This window comes from Dreissena polymorpha, chromosome 11, assembly GCF_020536995.1.
Source record: "Dreissena polymorpha isolate Duluth1 chromosome 11, UMN_Dpol_1.0, whole genome shotgun sequence".
NCBI lineage: Eukaryota > Metazoa > Mollusca > Bivalvia > Myida > Dreissenidae > Dreissena > Dreissena polymorpha.
Window position 1 is genome coordinate 33,286,427 of NC_068365.1, and position 23,090 is coordinate 33,309,516.

The window sequence follows — 23,090 nt, forward strand, 5'->3', positions numbered from 1 at the left end:
GGATTAAAACTGCACGGTGGCATATGATACATTTAGACTTCTGCAAACAAAATATAATTTGAACATCTTTTTATTATTTGTTCGCTTCTAATAACCATTGAAATTACGTTCGTCATTGTTATAGTATTCGCAAAACAAACAAAATAATAATTAGACTAATAAATTTGATATTCGAAAAGTGTGTATATATTGATTTGAAAGTATGTTTCAATTTTATAATGTTTATTTAAATAGACTTCACAGAAACATCTGCACGAGTATGTATATTTTTATTTTAGATTTCACAGAAAGACGCTTCCATGCCAAGCAAGAGCAGTTCCGACCATTACAATCTCGACGAGATACATTTGCAAACCAGCATTCACGATTTCAGAGGCCAACTTGGGAACAAATCGCTGAAGCAGGGTTTTATTACACGGGTATATAATTCAATACGTAGAAGAAAAGATAAATACCCTAATTAATATATGTTGTAAAAACATTAAAATAATATCCTATTTAGATGCATTGCTTAACGTTTCCTTTCATATGTCTCTTAAAATAGACATGCAGCATATAAGTACTCAATGTTTAAGTTCCATTTCATTTTGCACGAACCCGTTCTATAAAGCAATATACGCTTTTGCAAGTATGCATGTCCGTTTTTTCAACCTCATCGAATTTAATTAACCAACAATTTTGACCAGGATCGTCATTGTTTTTATTGCAAGATGTCTTTATGTTACATTTTCTCTACGCACGTTAGATAAAACGATGTATCTCTGTTTGGTGCTATTTCGTTTTTCCGTCCTCGCTCTGTGCTTAAAGCTTCAGACAAACGTTAATAGTACATTATTCTATTCTGAATTGTAACTCAAACACCATAAGAAGGTACATTGTACTACAAAATATAATTTTTCAACGTTTTGAGTTAGATGCGCATAATATTTATACACATTTATTTATATTTAAAACTGTAATTCGTAACAGTAACTAGTTAAAATCAACAAAACACCCGACAAAGTTATATATTTGCTTTGAATTATTATCACACAACTGACAAATATTGTGGCAAAATATGTGTTTTGACAATAGTATTTATATCGATTTGTATAAGTCGTTTTAGAATGTCAAAGATATTCAATATTAGCTTTCCCCATCTTAAAATTTTATTTTTTTTGCTCAGGAGCAACAATCCATGTTTCCTTCCGTTTTACTCTCAAATCCTGCCAACAAAAGTTTAAAAAAAATGTGCATGTTTATCAATTTTTAAAATCGAAAACATACAGGAAACATGTGCATGTTAATAAGCCTGTACTCAATTGCTGTTTGTTCATATAATGTAAGAAGCTATATTCGTTATATTACTGCTAAACAGACAGTTGTTGTTGATTAGCAAAACATTGTTTTTCAGTTAAATCGATCATTTATTTCTGTTATGTATTATGACGGACAATATCTTTCGGAAATAAACTTATTATAAAACGTGAAAAGTATTTAGTTTTATAGTTTCTATTAATTTATATGCATATTAATTTCATATTTTGAAACTATAGAATATATTTAGACTTCTAATTAATACAAATCTTTATCAACGCTGTATTACTCTTAAAAAGTACTTTAATAACACTATATTAGTTGGTAGACAAACCCTATGATATAGTAGGCGTATATTTGTGTTTCTGCCCTCTTGTCCTCTTGGCGCCCGTTCAACCTTTAACATATCAGAGCGATATTACATAAAACGGCCACCATACTGGTGCCACTTTACAACATAAATGTGTTCTCTTTAAAAGGGTGTGACGACGAGTGTTATTGTTTCGCCTGCGGTTGTGGGTTGAACACATGGGAACCAGACGACGATCCTTGGATAGAACATTGCCGATATTCCGATGATTGTCCTTATGTATTGGAAGTCAAAGGTGCTGCATTTGTAAACCGTTACAGACGAAGACCAGAGTTCACTGCTGCCGTGAGTTTCTTTTTTATTGTGACAAATGCAATTCTCATTAAAATTGCAATTCAAAACTAATGGTCGAAATTGCATTTAACAGCAGACCGCGTCAAATGATGCAGGGACTGTCGGAGGGCTTTCATTAAATCATGATACAAACACACGGCGTGTTTTCAACAGGGTCTCAGGAGAACATGACCAAAATCTTGATCTTGTGCAAAGAGGTAATCACTTCATAATAGCATTTTCGTTAGGAGTAAAAACATCCAAAGATTGTACATACAAACTTGTTTAATGTTGTGCTTCATATATGTAATAAATAATCAAAGTGTCAATAATAATTCCAGGGTTAATTTAAATAATAGAGATCGAGAGATGCAGACATAATTTTGTGTCCGGAAATCATAAAGGGTTCCATAATGATTTCTTAAACGACATGCTTCTCTAGTTTAATCAAAGTGAATTTAAATATTTAATCTGTGTTTTAATTTTCATTCAATTATTATTATGTATAGTCGTAAAAACAATTTCACAGTTTTTCTCTCTGATCCCGATCATTATAAAATATCACTTCATTTTTTTATAATAAAATTGAATTTTGTCGGACGATATACTCTCATGATGTCACGATTAACTTACTGAACAGTTTCAGTCAAGTACATAGTTAAGACAGGATATTGTTTTAAATGTTAGCTTAAAAACTGCATCAATGCGCCATCTCTGTCCGAATTAACTATTATTATTATAATAATGATGACGTCAAGTATTTCAGATGTTCCGCGTAATAATTCGCATTATGAATGGTAATGCACTAATTGCAGGAAAATAGTCTTCATCATAATATATACATGCATGGTCATATTAAGATTGTGTGTGGTATAAAGTTAAATAGTATAAAATCATTGAGCTTTCATATTAAAGGTTGTTTAGTGGAAGGATATAACAGTACGCATCTCCGAAACTGCCAGCAACATAGCTTTGAATGTTATTATATCACATTAGGAATATCATTATAAATTGTGGTCAATTATGTACCATGGCCCTGCTTTGAAAGACTAGCTAAGGGCAAGATTTAAACTCGTAATTGGCTGAAACATCCCATATATGTTCTGCATTGTGTATTTGTTTTCTAGTAAGTTGCTTACGACGTTATAATAAGCATAACCCAAAGTGTCAAATATACATAAAACTTCAAGTCCCTCGACTACATTATTTTGTTTTTGAAACCAGATTATGGTCATGACGATGTTTTTTCGAGCCATGTTCTCAAATATTGTAATGCCACAGGGACAATATAGTTTTTTGTTTATACTTGGTTTGCACATAACAATATAAGGTGATTTTACAAGACAAGCAGTTATATCATACGTATTGTTTTGGGTATGTAACATATTCGTTTGACCCTTTACAGAAATTTTTCGAATGATGCATTTAGAGTTTTACTTGATCACAGTATGGTGATCACATTGTTTAGACTTCTATAACACATCAAATTAGTTTATAATTAACAGTGTTCATATATATATATATATATATATATATATATATATATATATGGACACAACCCGGTGGCACATGATTCAAATAGACTTCTGTTTAAAAAATGAGTTCATTAAGGGACGTCCTGACCCTTTTGTTATTATGTGTTGGTTTCCAATAACAATTTAAATGGGCCTTTTCACAGATGTTGGCATGTATTGAAGTTTGTCATTAGATGCTTTATATTTATAAATGTAAGCATTGAATCTTAAAGGCTCCATTAAAAAAAAAAGAAAGAAAAAGTGTAATCCTCAACTAGACTCGACCCACTGACCCCTGGAGTAAAAGTCTATCGCTTAAACCATTCGGCTATCCGTGCGCATTTAATGACAATAACAATAAAAAGCAGTTCCGGACATTACAATTTCGACTAGATACATTTACAAACTGGCATTCAAGATTTGGAAAATAGTTTGTTGTTTTGGAAAGTATGTTGCAATTGCATCCTTTACCTTAATGTATTTCACAGACACAGACTGCATGCATATGTTTATTTGTATTTAAAATATCGCAGGCAGACTCTACAATGTCACTCAAGAGCAGTTCAGGAATCCATTTCATAATCAGGAACGTGCTTTAAACCAGCATAACAATCGAAATGACACTGCTTCACATGGCGATAATGTTCAGGCAAATTTAGAAACACCTAACTTGGTGTATCCTATGCTTGTCCAACAAGGTAGTGTATAAATAGATAAAAAAAATAACTTAAAGTTGTCTGTTTACACGCTTACATGGATACACACAATTTGAATGTCAACTTTTTCGTTTAAACATCTTAATTTCAAACAAAAAAAAACCTTTTTGTACATGATTTCATACAAAATTTATACTATGTGCATTTTTTATTGGATTGGAACGTAAGAAATGGTCATATAAAGGTATTCTCCCTAGGTACATGTATATATACAGTTGCAGAGTGTTGTAGTGTTATTGGATTGGACATGATTAAGCAATAATAACACTATGACAAAAAGGAGACACTCCAATTACATAGTTAACTGTTTTAAGTGCAAGTAATAGATTTCAATAAACAGTGCAATTGTTTATTCAGCAAATGAACAACATAAATAAGAGAACGTTTATAAAGAAGGCTTCTTAAAAGCACCTAATATAAGATATATTACTAATTTATTATATAATTTTAATAACCACGAACTTTGACGTTTTATTCGGTGAAAACAAAATATATTGACGTGTCATAGGAATATTATCAGCAAACCATAAACATGTTCAATACAGTATATGTTCTATGTAGTTTTGACTAAAAAGAGTTGCCTAGGATAAATCGTTTAATAGCCTTATTTTCTCCGAACATTCGTTAAATACGCAAGTGAAAGAGACGTATTTGACCTCGAGGATGTTTAATTATACAGCTCGTTTTACGAAATTCTTGTTAATGTTGTTCGAATCTTTTATTCAAGTTTGTTAACATCTTATTAGTTACATTTTGCTTAAAATAAACTATAAACTATTCATGCCAATGTGAATATTTACTGTAAGAAAATTAAAAGACAATGAATTGCTTTAATAAGTTTAAATAAACGTATTGGAGCAAACCTATTTTAAATAATGACACCAATACGAGAATACCTGTGTTTTATGCAAATTTGACAAATTTTATGTAATATCAAAGTATATTGAGGCTTTACCCTATCCTATTAATATAGTGTCACCTGTGTGCAGGTTATTAAGGTTATTTCTTATCTTAGGTTGCTTTCAGCATGTATTTTGACTCGTTTGGCAGCTGATTGAATAAAAGCTCTTATTAAGCTAAATATATGTGTGTCGTAGAATTGATTTTAAAATACCTCTCAAATTAAATACAGCCCATCATTACGATCTGGATGATTGGAAAAAAAAATGTACTTATATGTTTCTATTTCAGGGCGTGTATTGTATGAGAACAGAAGGTTGAAGATGCGTCTTATGTGTCATATATGCAAAACAAACAAAGTGGACGTTCTGCTTCTACCATGCAAAGATCATAAGTTCTGCATGGACTGCACACATAACTGTGATGTATGTCCATACTGCAGTAGACCAATTAGGGAAAGGATTCGTACGCATATGACGGGGCGAATGAACTAAATGGTATGAACTTGTTTTAATAATTAATATACACCGCAGGTGTCTTTAAGTTACTTAAATTACTAAATAAAGGTTATGTGATATCGACTTTTAAGTTTAAGTTTTTTTTTAACTCCGCTCTTCCTTTCAAAAGTTCCAGTTCACTAATTCAGTTTTTCACAAGAAAAATACAAAGTGCGCTGATTACAAACACACTAAAGAGAGAGTTATAGTTCGTTGTGTATGAAATTTCTCACAATAGTATGTATATATATATATATATATGTAAACACACATTAATAAAGGTCAATACAACTGGTAATATGGAAAAAAAAAAGATTTGTTCTGCCCCTCCGCTTTAAGCCCTGTATAAGATTGACGCTGAATATATTTAATTCTTATCTAGGTTTGCTGTGCACAAGAACATACTGTATATATTTATGCTTTGAATAACTAACAAAAGGACAAACCATCAATAGAAAGGCTAATGGTTTTATTCAATCCCTCCCATACGTATTAATGTATACTTTGCATATGGACAGTTAACACATAGCTCTACAAATGTAAAGTGAAGAAAGAGTTATGTCCCTTGTAGACTTAGTTTTTTCTAAAAACTGTCTATGATTATTTGAAGGCTTATTTGAATATAATTCATACTTGCAGTGTTATATGCAAACAAACATGACTAAATAAAATAAGCAAAGAATGCTTACTAAAAACATACTGATACGAGAGTTGTCGTTATTGGGTTATATCATTGTCTGCAATGTCCTCTACAGTGTAAGTTTCATTTAAATACCATTAGTAATTAGCGAGCTCTACACATTCAAGTAACTACATTAGGAAAACTCCTGAAAAGGTTCCTATAATTCTATTCACTCTCGGTTGAATCCCTTTCATATCTAATGAGTTTTGATCCGCATAAAAAACGTGGTACAGTCTGACGGTTGTAAGGACGGAAGGATTACACTTATTTATTAACATATGCCTCCATATGTGGGACACACACTACTGTACGCTTTTTCTCAGAAAATCATAGTTTACGATGCCAGAATAATGCCACAATATATTCCAAAAAAACTGTGTGTAATCTTATTTTTTTTTATGACAGGCACCTGGCGGACCTCAACAATGGGACAGTAGACCTGTGCACATTACTTGGATTTTATATAACGCTTGAGTATATGTCAAAACAGTGTGCGTACTCACCTATATATGGCGCTAACGTTTTCGAAGTGTGCTGCAATCTCTAAAATATTCTAAAATTACTTAAGTTACTTCGATAAGGCAAAACATTCCGTAATCACCGATCACAAATGTATACTTCATGATGCAAATATCTTCAATCTGAACTGAACCTACTGAACCTATCCTGTCTAACAGCATTTATATCGTGCTTATAAACATCGTTATAATAAAATATGGATTTGAATAAAAAGCCAGACCAATAAGCACAAAAGTAATTTCGTATAAAATCATTTGCTTCACAATTACCCGTGTTATTGAAATATATAAGAAACGTACAGCATAAAGACGATTATTTTCGAATACATAACACGATATAACATATACCATTTGATAAAACAAATTCCCGATCGGTCAGAAAAATATTAAATCCACATGCAAACCAGAACCTAACCCTAGTTGATGATCTCACACTCCCCGCAGAATCAGCAAAACACATGGGAATAAAGTTTCACATATCGCTTAAGTCGTCATACGCAGTTGCCGAACGAATATGGAAGGGTCGGTCATCTGTGTTTTCCATAATGACAATAATGTAAACAACATTCCACATAAATCCGCTGAAAATGGCCAATCGCGTGGAAAAGGTACCCATCCCCACAGCACTGTACGGATCGAAACTCTGGTCATCACTAACAAACTACGATGACCTTACAATAGAAAAATTTACAGCAAAAATGTGTCAAAATTTTCCAACTCGCACAATAACTGATATGTCATCGGCTGGCTACCAATCAATGCTTAAATCGACTAAAGAAAATTGTTGTGCTTTCATAAATGCTGTTGTATGAACACTTAATATCTCACAAAACAACTATTTTAAGCATCACAGGGGATACAGAATTTGCTCGATGTAGTGTCGTTCACCCTCTGATTATGGCCGCTCGCATCTGGACCGCGGAAACAACTCGTGAAACAACGGAATCATCGGCAACTATGCGTGTTTTAGTGAACACAAGAACAGACTCTCGGACATCATTGCAGACAAAGTGGTCTTATAATCCTTAACAGCGACATTCTTGCCGTCGCCTCTTGTCAAAGACTGAGAGAATATAGACTTACAATCCTACGAGCGTGTGACCTTCTCTCCAGTATGTTTTCATATGATATGGTGACATCATTGCTATCAGCGGCAAACATGACCAATGACGAGACAGCCAGGAGTATATATAACTTCATTCATATGTTTATTGCGTAAAAATAATTGATTGTGTTTTTAAACAAACAGACTGTGTATTGATCTTTGTATGCCCCCGGATCGAATGATCGGGGGTATATTGTTTTTGGCTTGTCTGTCTGTCTGTCAATTGGTCAGTCATTTATTCATTCATTGTATGTGTGTGTCCCAAAACTTTAACCTTGGTCATAACTTGTGCAATATTGAAGATATCAACTTGATATTTGGCGTGCATGTGTATCTCATTGAGCTGCACAGTTTGAGTGGTGAAAGGTCAAGGTCAAGGTCATCCTTCAAGGTGAATGGTCATATATATGTCTTCAAAGCGGCGCAAAAGCTGTATAGTTACTTCACTCAGGTCGCTGTAGAGTAACGAACAAGATGCATTTTATGCCAATATTGAAAAAACAGGTTTAACTAGTTTTTTTCTGTTTACTTTTAGGGTCCAGCTTGTGGACGATAAAATGATTTAATATGTCAAAGTGAGACGTTTTATTTATCACTTTGTAAATAATATTCAGATGTAAACTATAGTTCTTGTAAATAGTACTTAATTCTATATTTATATATGTAGATGTATGTTTGCTTTATACTTAATGTATCTTCAATCACTAAAGAGTGATAAAGTAAAATAAAGATTGTTAATACTTAACACTTCAGCTACACATCCTCACAGTTACTTCACTCAGGATGCTGTTGAGTAACGAAAAGGTTGTATTTTATGCCATCAATATGTCAAAGTGCGAATAATCTGTCGAGTATATAGAACCGCCAGTTTGTGTACACATTGTCATGATATCAGTTATATCAACACTTAACGTTACGCTCTGCCCCGGATCGAATGATCGTGAGGATATTGTTTTTGGCTTGTCTGTCTGTCTGTCTGTCTGTCTGTCTGTCTGTCTGTCTGTCTGTCTGTCTGTCTGTCTGTCTGTCTGTCTGTCTGTCTGTCTGTCTGTCTTTCAGTCATTCATTCATTTATTCATTCTTTGTATGTGTGTGTCCCAAATCTTTTTCATAACTTTTGCAATATTGAAGATAGCAACTTGATATTTGGCATGTATGTGTATCTCATGATGTTGCACATTTTAGTGGTGAAAGGTCAAGGTCATCTTTCAAGATCAAAGGCAAAATATATAGATTCAAAGCGGCACAATAGGGGGCAATGTGTTTCTTATAGACACATCTCTTGTTGAACAAAATATTCAGATTTTAATGATGGTTCTTGTAAATAGTACATAACTCTATGTTTATATATGTGGATGTATGTTTGCTTTATACTTTACGTATCACCAATCACTGAAAAGTGATAAAGTAAAATAAAAATTGTTAATACTTAACACTTCAGCTACACAACTTTATAGTTACTTCACTCAGGTCGCTGTAGAGTAACGAACAAGATGCATGTTATGCCAATATTGAAAAAAAAGGTTTAACTAGTTTTTTCTGTTTACTTTTAGGGTGCAGCTTGTGGACGATAAAATGATTCAATATGTCAAAGTGCGACGTTTTATTGATCTCTTTGTACATAATATTCAGATGTAAATTATTGTTCTTGTAAGTAGTACTTAACTCTATGTTTATATATGTGGATGTATGTTTGCTTTATACTTGATGTATATTCAATCACTGAAAAGTGATAAAGTAAAATAAAGATTGTTAATACTTAACACTTCAGCTACACATCTTCATAGCTACTTCACTCAGGTCGCTGTGGAGTAACGAACAAGGTGTACTTTATGCCAATATTGGAAAAAAAGGTTTAACTAGTTTTTTTCTGTTTACTTTAAGGGTCCAGCTTGTGGACGATAAAATTATTCAATATGTCAAAGTGAGACGTTTTATTGATCTCTTTGTACATAATATTCAGATGTAAATTATGGTTCTTGTAAATAGTACTTAACTCTATGTTTATATATGTGGATGTATGTTTGCTATATACTTTATGTATATTCAATCACTGAAAAGTGATAAAGTAAAATAAAGATTGTTAATACTTAACACTTCAGCTACACATCTTTATAGTTACCACACTCAGGTCGCTGTAAGGTAACGAACAAGGTGTACTTTATGCCAATATTGGAAACAGGTTTAACTAGTTTTTTTTCTGTTTTCTGTTAGGGTCCAGCTTTTTAACTTCAAACATGATAAATATTTGTGTTTTTGTATAAGGTGGCGGGGGGATACATTTAAAAGATACTGTTATGTTGTTTTAATATGTCATAGTATCAGTTAACATGATGCTCGTCTCTTTAAGTCTTTTGAACTCTAATATTCTTGTATATAGAATTTAATTTGTATATAGTAAAAAAGGTTAAACATATCATATAAACCTTAGAAACATGATAATTTAGCGCGTTTTATCACAGTATTTTTAATAAATAAATAAAATAAAAGTAAGCACATCCATCCGTGAAATATTTAAAAAAAAAACACGAAAATTACAATTTTCAAGATTTAAAAGCGTGTTAAGAAAGAATGTCTTTTTTTCTAATTTTTGTATCTACGTTATGCAAAATATACATGTACATCGTGTACATGTAAAAACATAAGTCTCGGAACATCTAAATACCGTGATCTCGTACAGTTTGTTTGCTTTATTCATGTAACTTAAATAGTCAAACTTTATTTCAGCTACTAATGATCTGAAAATATACCGACAATTTATAACAAACTATTTTGCGAAGATTAACCAGATGTTGTTATAAACTATAATAGGAGCGTCACACGATAAATGTGGGACAAAGACCGCGAATTAAATCGTGTAACGAATATAATTGCGTGCGTATCTAATTGAAGTGCGAAAGAAGCATGACTTTTGAGTTGCCTATCCAACGCTCGATATGCAAAAACCTATTGTGTTTAAAATGTCGGACTCTACAGGCAATACCAAACAAACAGCGTGAGATATTAATACCAAGTAGGACGGAATGTTAATTCAGATAGTTGAGAACTTTGATATTAACGTGAGCTATTATAAACCAATGTAAAAACTTTAAATGTAACCTTTTCCACTGTTAACAACTGGACGACAACGCTCATTTGAAAATCAAGGAGTAACTAATATTAAATAGACCGTATTCTTATTAAAAAAATGTTTTGTGTTAACAATGATTCTAATGAAATACATTAGAAATGTGAACTGTGCCTATACCTTTCATATTAAACAAAAAACGTAGTTATTTTTGACATGAACTTGACAGTATAACAATATATCCGGAGCAGCTTATAAGAATAATAAATCATTTTACGGGGATGTAGACAATTCGCATACTTGTCTTTTACATAATCTTCTACTGAAGCGCCGATGAAAAAACACGGAATACTTTCGTACTCATTAAATTCAACAAAATGGTGTTTTATCATATTAAATAGCACATTGTGTCTATTTTAATAATACAATAGATTATAGCTTTAATCGACTGCAATTTTTTTGTGAACAGATATATAAAACGCGGTTTAAATAAGTTCTGTTTGAGCAGTACTAAGCTCAAATGTTTCGTATTGTCCTAATCAGTTCTACAATCCAAAATGTGAGTGGTGTATTTAAATGAAATAAATATATAAAACATAGCGTTCATTAATGTGTATGTATACTTTTTGAATACTTTTCAAAAGCTGAAGCTTGAGTTGAAAATATGAAATGTTACAGCAATTTTCGGAACCCAGTGAACCAAGACGACACGCGCAAAATACAGGACATATATCGCAAGCACAGGCAATTTATTTATCAACGTCACTGGCCTTAAGGCAGCTGCAATGTATGGCTCTGACATATAATACTTATTTTATAATAATGTTTATGTTATGATTAAAAATTCATATGTACGGGCGGTAAATTGACGAGATACGTGTGTCCTGTAGAGATAAAATAATTCGCCTAAGTACTCCTATGCTGTGTTTGTCCTTTCAATGTCATTTAAGAGAGAAAATACTACTCGACCTCATTTTAAAGCAGCGCGAATACAACTTATAAGATATGTTTGCAATTTAAACATATTTTGTCTCCAAATGGAAGTCTGTAAGTGTCCTGTTTTATATGTCTGAAATCGCGTTATGGCACGGTCTTCATGTAATAACGTTATGTTAAAAATGGTAATGGGTGTCATCTCTTAATAAAAACAAACGATTAGGAAAGTATCATGTACATGCAGATGTTACAGATACCGATGTGAGAGGTAGGCTATAAAAAGTTTTCAATGGTGGCCGTGGTTAAAAAGATTAACAATGAACGCGGGTAAAACAGGTATGTATTGTTTACCTTCTAATTATTCGCGCGCATTTTTACTGCGCCTCAATAATGGCGTTTTAACGACATGCATAGGGTGCGGAAAATCATCGTAATTTCTATAGCGATATAAATTTATTATGCGTTTCTCAACATAAATATATCATGGTTCTTTGCATAGACATTTGTGGGTGAATATATTTGAATAAACTCTTTACACCAGGAAACTATTACAAAAGCAGTACGTTGTAAAACGCGGAAGATATATAGCAAAAGCTGAAAATCATGTCAAGCGGTTGCAGCGAAGTAAAAAGTACGTATAATTTGATTGAAAAATAGTTTTAATGCGATTGTCGGGCTTTGATATGGTGAAATAAATTATACATTCTGTAATCGTTTGATTAGAAAGTATGCATGCATGTGTTTTATTTAAAGTCAAATACAGAAAGCCTTCATTGTATTTGCAAAATTCAATATTGCTAATGTTAAGCTTTTCAAAAGCATTGCTAAATATAGTATATGCTATAGTTATAACACGTGTAAGCTCTATGTCATTCCATATATATCAGTTTGTATGCATACAATATACGCAATAAGATTGAAATTTCGCTGTTATAATACATTTACAATATTAAATACACTTAAGGTTTACAACAAAATAAATCGGTAAACCTAGCATACAACTTGATTATTGTTGAAATTTTTGAATCCCAGCGTTTTATATGTTATCAAGAGGTTGTAATCCTGAGTTGAAATCGATATTGAAACAAAAAATGTCTAACGCTTTTCATAAGTCACATGCAATACGCAGCTTTTCATTCTAAGGGCTGAATGCTCAATTGTAGAGCTTTATAATTTATGCAACTGTGTTTTTAATATGTTGATTTATGACTATTCTAAATCCTATATATTATTGATGCATATATTTCAATAACGTTTAAGAAATATAGAAATATATTAAAAATCTGTGACCAAATCCCTTAAGCATATAGGTAACATTTCAATGACATCAGCATAGGTTCGATTATTAAATCCTGTTTTTAGTTATTGCGCAGAATGATGAAATTAATGATACGCACAGTTAAGTCTCTATCGAATTGTCATATATATCGCACAGATAGTGTTGAGCCGTTCTCATTTGGCATACTTAAAATGTGTTGCAGTATAAAAGGACATGCAGAAAACAAACTACATTTATATACAATCTATGACAAATGATGACGGGTCGACTATACAGTCCGAAATTATCACTGATGTACAAGGTAATGTACTACCTACGTACATGTTATTAATGATGAAATGTTTGTTATGCGTTAAAAAAACACAGCACTTAAATATTTGAAAGCAGTTTACAGTTTATACATTGCATAAGTTCCACCAGTGATCATATTCACAACGACGATGTCAATAATAATTAAAAATACACATTTGAATTATAACATATTTAATAGTGTGCGCACCTGACATTCAAACTTATATTTGTTTTTGGATTTACATCATTTGATTCAAAACTTATCAGATGATTTGGGAAAAAAGATTGTAATCTCAAGTGTCTTGATATCACTTCAAAATACCATTAAAAATGAATGCCATTTTGAACCAAAATGTGTTCCCCTACGTCAAGCCTGATAAAGCACGTATCCCCATCGATATTGTTAATGTAAGTCTATAAAAATCCCTTTGTTTACACATTTTTTTACTAACTGGCATACTAAAGTCAAACGTCTACTTGTTCTTTTTCTACTCATCAACGTTTTGTAATCATCATATTTATTTTTGTCATTTTTTTAATTGCTTTCATAACGAGTTGAAATTCTGCACACGACATTAAATATACATGTGTTCATTGTCATCCATTTTTACCATTTTTAAAGCAATTTTTCTTAGTTGGCAATTTTTGTTAAAAGACATTATAAGATCAACGAACAAATGACCGACTTATTTATAATAGAAATATCCATTTAAATTCAACATCGATTTGCTTCGAAAAGTTTTAGAACAATTAACTGACACTTCTGTCCATAAGTAACTGTTCAACATACCAGCTCATTATTTGAGCATATAAAACTGTTAAAAGGTATGAAAAAAGTGCAGTCTCACCGGTTTCATTCGAGTAATATATTCCAACACTGTTATTTACATTGTATGACAATAATTCATCGTGAAACACATAATCATCATAATCAACAACAATATCATCATCATTATCATCATCACCATAAGCAGTAGCATGGCTGTCATCATCATCATCAACAACAACACCATCCGCAGAAGCAGCAACAAATTCAACAACCTTACTCTCAATGTTTTTTATTTACGTTGCTTAAAATAGTATTCACATTCGCAATATCCTTTCCCATGAATGTCACGCGCAAATCAGAAGGAGTTGTTTTTAAACACGAACTCAAATAATATGTTTTCATATTTTTTAAACAAAAAAAAACGCAATGTTTACAAAAATTGCAACCCAATTTTTTCGAAATGTGCAGTTTAGAGTCCGTTTTATACCTATTCAATTTAAGCAAATACGTTTTCTTGAATTGATCGAAATTCATTCTTGCATGTAGGTCTCTATTGGAAATCCCAGTGCCGTTCTTTGTAATACAAAAACAATGTACATGTGAAGGGCAATAACACCTTGCTGTAATGTAGGTCAAAGTCTGTGTAATCAAATTTCTTGTTCGAATGGTAAATTTCAAACTACGATGATTAAAAATGTTGCATATTTTCATGTGATTGATGTATTAAAGATTTATTAAGCAGACCGTAATTTGATAATTCCGAATATGCGTGGCATACATAAATGAAATGTGAAAATAATATATACAATGCAAACTCATATTTACGCCTCTTCGATATAGCTGGTCGACAGGTCATTCCCAAAATCCAAAAGTAGATATGTTTGAGCAATATTGGGATTCCAGTTAAGCCAGTCTACCTGTGCCAAATATTGGAATAATATGTCGACTATTGTGCAATATATACATGTCAGCAGATAAGAAGATTATTATGAGCATGATTTAAAGGTCGTTTACGTCATAAGATTAGCTATGGCCAGCCCGGTCTTCGTGTAGTTTAAACATATCTACTTTGTACGGAAGTTTATTAGGGAGATGTTTTGTGTCTCCAATATCGTAAATGCAAGTACATTCAGTAGTAGTAGTAGTAGTAGTAGTAGTAGTTGTAGAAGTAGTAGAAGTAGTAGAAGTAGTAGTAGTAGTAATAGTAGTAGTAGAAGTAGTAGTAGTAGTAGTAGTAGTAGTAGTAGTAGTAGTAGTAGTAGTAGTAGTATCAGAAGTAGTAGTAGTAGTAGAGTAGCAGTAGTAGCAGAAGCAGTAGTAGTAGTTATTTATTTTAGCTCGATTGCATCGAAAGCATTAGACTTATTGAAACGCTCTCAAGTCCGTTTCCTGGGCCTTAAACCAGTTATTGGTGTCTTTGGGGGAGATCTTAAAGGCCCGTAAAAGGTGACGATCCGTAATTATTACCGATTTTTAAGTATTTTTGGCATATTTTGTTTATAAAGGTTTTCAACAAATAGTAAATATATGCTATTTGACATTACCATAAAAAATGAGCAATACAACTTGTTTTGCGCTCAAAATACATTATCCTCCAAGCAATTGTGTTTACAAACAATCAGCTTATTAACATCGCTGTTTACTCTATCATGCCGAGCGATTCCGAGCCGGTTTTCCGATAACAAATTTTGATTTGGCGGCACAAGACACTGTGTATCAGGTGAGCAGGTCAAGGCTGAAGATGCCAGATATTCAAAACAAAAATGGCGTAAAGTTGAAAGAGAAAATGTACACTCTCGCTAAAAGAAAAAAACGAAACGCAGAAAGGAGGCGAAATCATCATATAATCTTGGTCGCATTACTATTGGAAATGAAGTTCTAAGGCAATTCCATGTAAACAAAATATTGTACAACACAAAAATATCTTACCGAACTCATGTTCTCTTTCTTTGTTTACGAGGATATTGTGTTGTTTGTACTACGTCATCAATATATACGTACTTTACGAAAGAAGCCCAGGAACATCGGAGATAGCGAACATGTACGGAAATTGCAAAGTTGTAAACATTTCTTCAAATTATGAAACTGGTATATCTTCCATAATTCTTGACAACGTTGCACCTAAGCTGTGTTATTATCTTTTTATGCAAGAGTAACTGAAATCCGGTAAAAATTAGACCAGTTTATATGCATAATAATTGGATTTGTCACCTTTTATGAGCCTTTAAAAACGCTCCCTTAGTAGGGATCGAACCCGTGATTTACCCGATCGCTAGGCGGACACAATAAGTAGAAGTAAAAGTAGTAGTAGTGGTAGTAGTAGTAGTAGTAGTAGTAGTACTTCCACTACTGTTTTATAACTAAATTATCATAAAAAATATATTCAAGCAGTTATTTATACGTTGAAAAACATTTAAATGAAAGATAATTAAAACAATTGTAAATATAAATTATAACAAATAATGTATCAGTCAAAAGTAATTGCAAATTTCAATAAAGTGTAACTGCTGAGTAGAAGTGGTAAAAGTAGTAGTAGTGGTAGTTGTTGTTGTTTCCGTTTGAGTAATGTGTAATCTCGTTTAACTTTATTTTTCATCTTAATACGTAATGACACTGATAGGCTTCTTCACTATTTCAAGGTGTTGTGAAATATTTTCAATTTTTAATTTTATGTCAGTTTTCTCTTAATTTGAGCGGAACAAGCACTGTATTTCAGATTTAAAAAGTGGTACAATTGTAATGGAAATTACGCCGAGGAATAACATCGGACATCGAAGCAGAAACACTTGTGCGGCCTTGGAAAAGCTTTTGAGGTGATAACGAATGGATACATAACTTGGACTCAATGTATTAATTCAGCGATGTCGATTGTATTTTTTTTTCATATAATAAATTATATTGATAATTCTATACCAACAGTATTACATAGATATGAATATATATTTAGATATTTGAAGTTTTTTAAGAAGCCTTTTCACAGATTTTGGCATGTTTTGAAGTTTGTCATAAAATGCTTTATATTGATAAATGTTAACACTAAATTTTAAAAGCTACAGTAAAAAAAATCAAAAAAAAAATTTAAAAAAGGAAAAAAAAAGTAGCCCTCAGCAGGGCTCGAACCAGTGATCCCGGAATCCTGAAGTAAAAACGTGTTAGCCAACTGAGCTATCCGGCCAAGCACACATAGTAGGCGTATTTTATACCTTATATAAGCAATCTTCGTAGTTTCACAAATTTAAACGACAACACCAGAACTCTCCAAATTATTCAATCGTTTCGCGTTGCAACGCTTTATAATTTTCAGGTTTTTAAATCGTCAAAAGATGCCTATAATGGCTATATCAGACCATGGCAAATGTTCAGTAATACTGTTTTCTCACAAATATCATAACTAAACCGAAAATTTGCGAATCTGAAACAAATTTCTTCAATTTTTTCAATTTACCAAGCCGTGAAAAGATTCCTTTAAATGCTAAATAGTAGTAAATGTTAACCTATATGACAAAGCAATATTTACGGATTGTGTCTATTATGATTATTTGAAGTAAATATTTTGAAACACTTTTAAAGCAGTTGAAACTGTTAAAAATGGATTATATTATAATAAATAATAACTTGTAATAATAAAGATAAATATCTGTATGGCATATCACAACTGTTCATTTATCGCAGATCTTTTAAAACTCTACATTTGTTAATATTTTGATCTCTCTTAAACAACGGCACAATAGGTTTTCATTATTCATTAGAAGTTTGATTAGCACTAGTAGGGACATTTGTTTCCTTACATAACAAAATTACAGGCACGTAATTATCACGGAATTTAATTTCTAATTTCAGGAAATCTCTGTTTGTAGGCATAAGTACACACTGGCAAGGTTCGGGTACAGGTATGAATAGATATGAATATGTATAATATGATTAATATACATTATATAAACATTTAAGACTTTTTTTAAAAAGATAGCGCTTAATAGCAATATTGTAATTAGTCACATTTTCGAACTTGTATTACGCAATAATTATAATTTAAATGCTTAACTCTCTGTTTCAGTCGTTCAAATAAATTCAGTCGTTCAAATAGATAACTTTAACTGCATTCCTGTTTTCAAAATTCACTTAAGTAAAGGAATTTCGCAACAAAAATACTAAAATGACCAGTATGGAAACATCAAAGATTTTAGATGGTATATATGCTTTTGATACCAAATGTGGCCTAGACGTTCTCCCACTGTTGTACGTCAGAAAAACAAAAACGTTTGCAGTGTCCTCTTCGTCTTCGTTTTGTAAAACCCTACATTTCTGAGAGGACAAACATCTGACAGATACGTCAATGTTTGTACTGTACAGATGCGGACTTCAGTTCGTTGGAGAAACGCATTTGAACTAATAAAATCCCTTTAATAAGGTTTGATGATTTTGCCCAGACTCATGTAACAAGTGGTTTTGGAGAAATCCATCGGAATGAATTTATTATTCCCATATCTGAAACATTTAATCAACCTGCTTACGATGAAAGTACAGAAAGGTTTCCCATTCAAGTCACTGATGACGGAGAGAATAAAATCCCTTCACAGCAACCCACTGATCGAAGTGGACAAATGCAATCTAACACTAGACAAGAGCAACACAATAGCAAAAAATGGGAGGTATGAAATTATTATGTCAATGCATTAGACTTGGTGGGGTTTTGTAATATTTAGGAACCCGTTTATAGTTCACAGAACTTGTTTGGACTTACTATGGATATTAACTTTTTTCATTCAAACATTACTTTTAACATATTGCTATTGCTTTTTATTTCATTGCACATTTTATGTTATTTATAAGACGGCCAAATATCCAGATTACGAGGATTTTAAATACAGATTGGAATCATTCCGCGGATGGCAATTGACTGAACCAAGTCCGAGAACACTATGTGCGGCTGGATTCTTTTACACCGGTGATACAGTAAATAAAAGCATAATGAATAAATAAAATAATCGTGTCAAAGCAGACACACAGACCGATTGACCAACTGACCAACCAACAAACAGACAGACAGATAGACCGACCGAAAGACAGACAGACAGACAAACGGTCCTACAGACGGATTCGCGTTGTGTGCGTGCGGACGGGCGGGCGGGCGGGCAGGCTGACTGACTGACTGCTGACTGACTGACTGACTGACTGACTGTTTGACTGCCTGCCTGCCTGCCTGCCTGCCTGCCTGCCTGCCTGCCTGCCTGCCTGCCTGCCTGCCTGCCTGCCTGCCTGCCTGCCTGCCTGCCTGCCTGCCTGACTGACAGACAGACTGACTGACTGACTGACTGACTGACTGACTGACTGGCTGACTGGCTGACTGACTGACTGACTGACTGACTGACTGAATGACTGACTGACTGACTGACTGACACTTACTTGGTACTGACTGACTGACTGACTGACTGACTGACTGACTGACTGACTGACTGACTGACTGACTGACTGACTGACTGACTGACTGACTGACTGACTGACAGACTGACTGACTGACTGACTGACTGACTCACTTACTGACTGACTGACTGACTGACTGACTGACTGACTGACTGACTGACTGACTGACTGACTGACTGACTGACTGACTGACTGACTGACTTATATTTAATACGCGTTTTTTTGCAAACTGTTATGTACTGGTAAATTTTCATAATTAACATTATTTTTGTTGCATTATTGTAAAATGTGTTTATTTCAATAAGCATGTCGTTTATTCTAGGTCTCAGTTACGACCTCGTGCTGTGTTTCTGCTGTGGAATCGATCTTAAAGACTTCTCTTACACGGACATTCCACTGTTGGAGCACGCGAAACATTCCGAAAAGTGTCCGTTCCTGCTGGACCACTTTGGAAGTCAGGAAGCCTTAGAAAGATATAAGGTAACATTTTCAATATTTTTATGTTTATCATCCCTGCTTGTATTTTTAGATTAAGATATCATCACAATATGAACTACCGAAACATTTAGCAATGGAATTGGTGTAAAATAATAAGAAGGTAATGTTTCGTGCTCACATATATTCATTTTAATTATGGTCCCCAATATATTTTCTATTCGAACTTTCAAAAAAAGTTCACGTGTTCTTCACTCCTACTCTTTACCGGCATAAACAGCTATCGAATGACGAATCTTTCAAGAATGACACTTACTTGGTACATAAGATTTTACATTAAGTCGTTTAATTAAATTGATAAATTAACTTTATGAACTCCGATCTTTATCGGACTTTTTCTATGCCAAAATACAATGACAAGTGACGTGCTATTTCAGCGCTTAAACGCATTAAATTTAAACATATCCAATTTTGATCTTGGCGCTTAAAAAGCTGAGCAGTTGAACGAATGTGGGTGCATGATGAAGCGCCCTGTTGCTCAGGCGTAACGGTGCCAAACGGTACCTTTTTTGGAACAGTCATACATGTACCAATCAAGTATTTGTGCTGGCACTTTATTTATTAAGTACATGGAAAAACTCATCTGAAAGTTTTTACTTGACATACACACTGATGTTCGTGAAACATGATAAAACTATCATAACCGTATATCAATTATAGCAAAGCTTCGTTACTCAGGATCCTGAATGGTTCAGGCGAAGGCAACGTGACCTGTTCCAAAGGCAACAAGGTATTATTCACATTAAAGGATGTGTAGTATTATTATAGAGATGTTACGTATACTAGACATATAAGAGTATGTGCAATACGCATACTTTCTGTTCGCGTAGTTCATTAAGATTCGTACAGAAACCAATACAAACGAACCAATTATGTAATCTCTCTGGAGTAATTGTGGTTTATCATTCGTTTGTAACGCACAGTGAAATGATCACAGATTACCTGATAAGATTACTCTGGATCCTGAAGAGGTCAGGCGAAGGCAACGTGACCTGTTCCAAAGGCAACAATGTATTATTCACATTAAAGGATGTGTAGTATTATTGTAGAGATGTAACGTATACTAGACATATAAGAGTATGTGCAATAGGCATACTTTCTGTTCGCGTAGTTCATTAAGATTCGTACAGAAACCAATACAAACGAACCAATTATGTAATCTCTCTGGAGTAATTGTGGTTTATCAATCGTTTGTAACGCACAGTGAAATGATCACAGATTACCTGATAAGATTACTCTCAAAATCACGTGTCTACTGTGGCAAAAAAGAGAATGTTTTCCAAAATTAATTAATTAATTTAAGGTATATATTCTTATGTCACATCATATTTGGATACAAACTTATCAAACATTTCGAAAAGACATAGCATATATATTATTAAAATATATTATATAATTCGATACATTGTTACGAATATGAACAAAGCATAACTTAAATAACTACAATTTAAACGCAAAAGTATAGTGCTTACTTCAAACTGGATAATTATCAAAATATGTTTGTGCGTGTATTGTGTCCATTATTATTCGCGAATAACAAAACCACTGTTGAGAAAACAAAATAGTGTAAGCAAACCACAGTAACGGTGGATTAATCATAATATACACGTTCTAGGTCGAGCATCCGCAAACTACAAAGCAAAGCACGAGCGGTTCATAACGCTGGAATCTCGCATGGATACTTTAACAAATTGGCCTGAACATTTGTCCCAGAGACCACAACAGCTGGCGGAGGCAGGGATGTACTACACAGGTAGTTATAGCCTTCGAGACCAAAACAGATGTTGTACCAAAATATTGTTGACATTAGTCACAATACAATATTTATGAACTGTTACACAATATAAGTTGAAGTTTTGTATTATTATACAGTTTTAGTTGTTCTGAAAATTATCAACTAAACATTATCATTAAAGAAACATACACATTTATAATGAGGTCACTGAACGGTAATCGGTGCACATTCACGTAGTTTTTCACTGCTAAAAAAAGCAAAAAAAAAGTTTTTCGAAGTATTCGCCGTCGGAATAGTTTTTGTGTAACCTTTTCAATAAAAATGAGACGTGCCACTATAAACAGCAGCCTTTGCAATATACCGAATGAGCAATTTCCGACATTGTCGGTGACGAACACACTATTCATCCCAATAACGTCATAAATTGTTGGTTGGTCTTTCGGAGTTTAATTTAGTTTTGTTCTTTTTGACCTTCTTACTATGGAAATCTTTAATGTCACTAAATCAAGAGCCTTTAACATTAGTTTACTGTTTTATGTTTATTTCAGTGTATGTTAATATCAAATCGTATGTTTGCTGTGTTGCGCTATTTTTATTTATTGTAATGATTAGTTTATGTGATCTAAACCAAATTTCATCAATTAATTGTGTCGGTCCATCATACCCGCGCTTGTACATAGTATTTCAAAAAGTGTACGTAGTTTTCACTCTTGGTCCAAAATGTTATTATGGTTAACGATATTTTCAATTAAATATTTGAAATACTATGTACCTATTTATAAGATATGCAATTGGTCTAGGATACTCTGGGAAAGTATTACACTTCGAACTAGTAACCATTTTCTGTAAAGTTTCATTACTTTTAAAGAACTATGACTGTTATGTTTGCTCATTTAAACCGCATGATATATTTTCAATATGGCTAGGTGTTGATGATTATGTCGTTGTTTCGCTTGTGACGGCGGCTTGAGAAAATGGAAACCAGGAGATGATCCTTGGATAGAACACTGTCGATGGTTTCCGGCTTGTCCTTTCGCAAGAGAAATCAAGGGCGATGAATTTATCATCCTCGTCCAACTTTCTGCCGATCGTGTCTGAGAAGTGCGTTTCTGTTCATATAATTATATGAATTACAAATCCTAGTAATCCTTGTAAATAAAAAAGATCATTTTCTAGCATTTGTTTGCCGGCGTTGTTAATTGTTCTGAAACGAAATACAGACTCTG

The 23,090-nt window shown here is 33.1% G+C and overlaps 2 protein-coding genes across 10 annotated transcripts in view; both read left to right on the top strand.

Moving 5' to 3' along the window:
- Positions 1–9,965, top strand: part of LOC127850782 (putative inhibitor of apoptosis) — a 29,765-nt gene extending 19,800 nt beyond the window's left edge. For 2 of the 9 annotated variants that reach the window (XM_052384082.1, XM_052384084.1), the window contains exons 13-18: positions 279–419; positions 1,776–1,951; positions 2,034–2,157; positions 3,987–4,151; positions 5,361–5,566; positions 6,654–9,965. In XM_052384082.1, the coding sequence (XP_052240042.1) occupies positions 279–419; positions 1,776–1,951; positions 2,034–2,157; positions 3,987–4,151; positions 5,361–5,563 (809 nt within the window). In that variant the 3' untranslated portion in view covers positions 5,564–5,566; positions 6,654–9,965. Of the gene's footprint in view, positions 1–278; positions 420–1,775; positions 1,952–2,033; positions 2,158–3,686; positions 3,945–3,986; positions 4,152–5,360; positions 5,567–6,653 lie in introns of those variants that run through there. The other 7 variants (XR_008035447.1, XM_052384083.1, XM_052384085.1 and 4 more) reach the window with 7 other exon arrangements.
- A 10,612-nt stretch (positions 9,966–20,577) lies between these two features.
- Positions 20,578–22,960, top strand: LOC127849742 (death-associated inhibitor of apoptosis 1-like). The gene is made up of 4 exons (XM_052382492.1): positions 20,578–20,619; positions 20,790–20,859; positions 21,745–21,882; positions 22,791–22,960. Exons 1-4 carry the CDS (start codon positions 20,578–20,580, stop codon positions 22,832–22,834), a joined length of 294 nt encoding a protein of 97 aa, XP_052238452.1. The 3' UTR covers positions 22,835–22,960.
- Positions 22,961–23,090: the final 130 nt, after the last annotated feature.

Coding starts and splice junctions, on each gene's coding strand:
- LOC127849742 (XM_052382492.1), top strand. CDS start 20,578: ATGTGGGTGCATGATGAAGCGCCCTGTTGCTCAGGCGTAACG. Junction 20,620..20,789: donor CCTGTTGCTCAGGCGTAACG/GTGCCAAACGGT, acceptor TATCAATTATAG/CAAAGCTTCGTTACTCAGGA. Junction 20,860..21,744: donor CCTGTTCCAAAGGCAACAAG/GTATTATTCACA, acceptor TACACGTTCTAG/GTCGAGCATCCGCAAACTAC.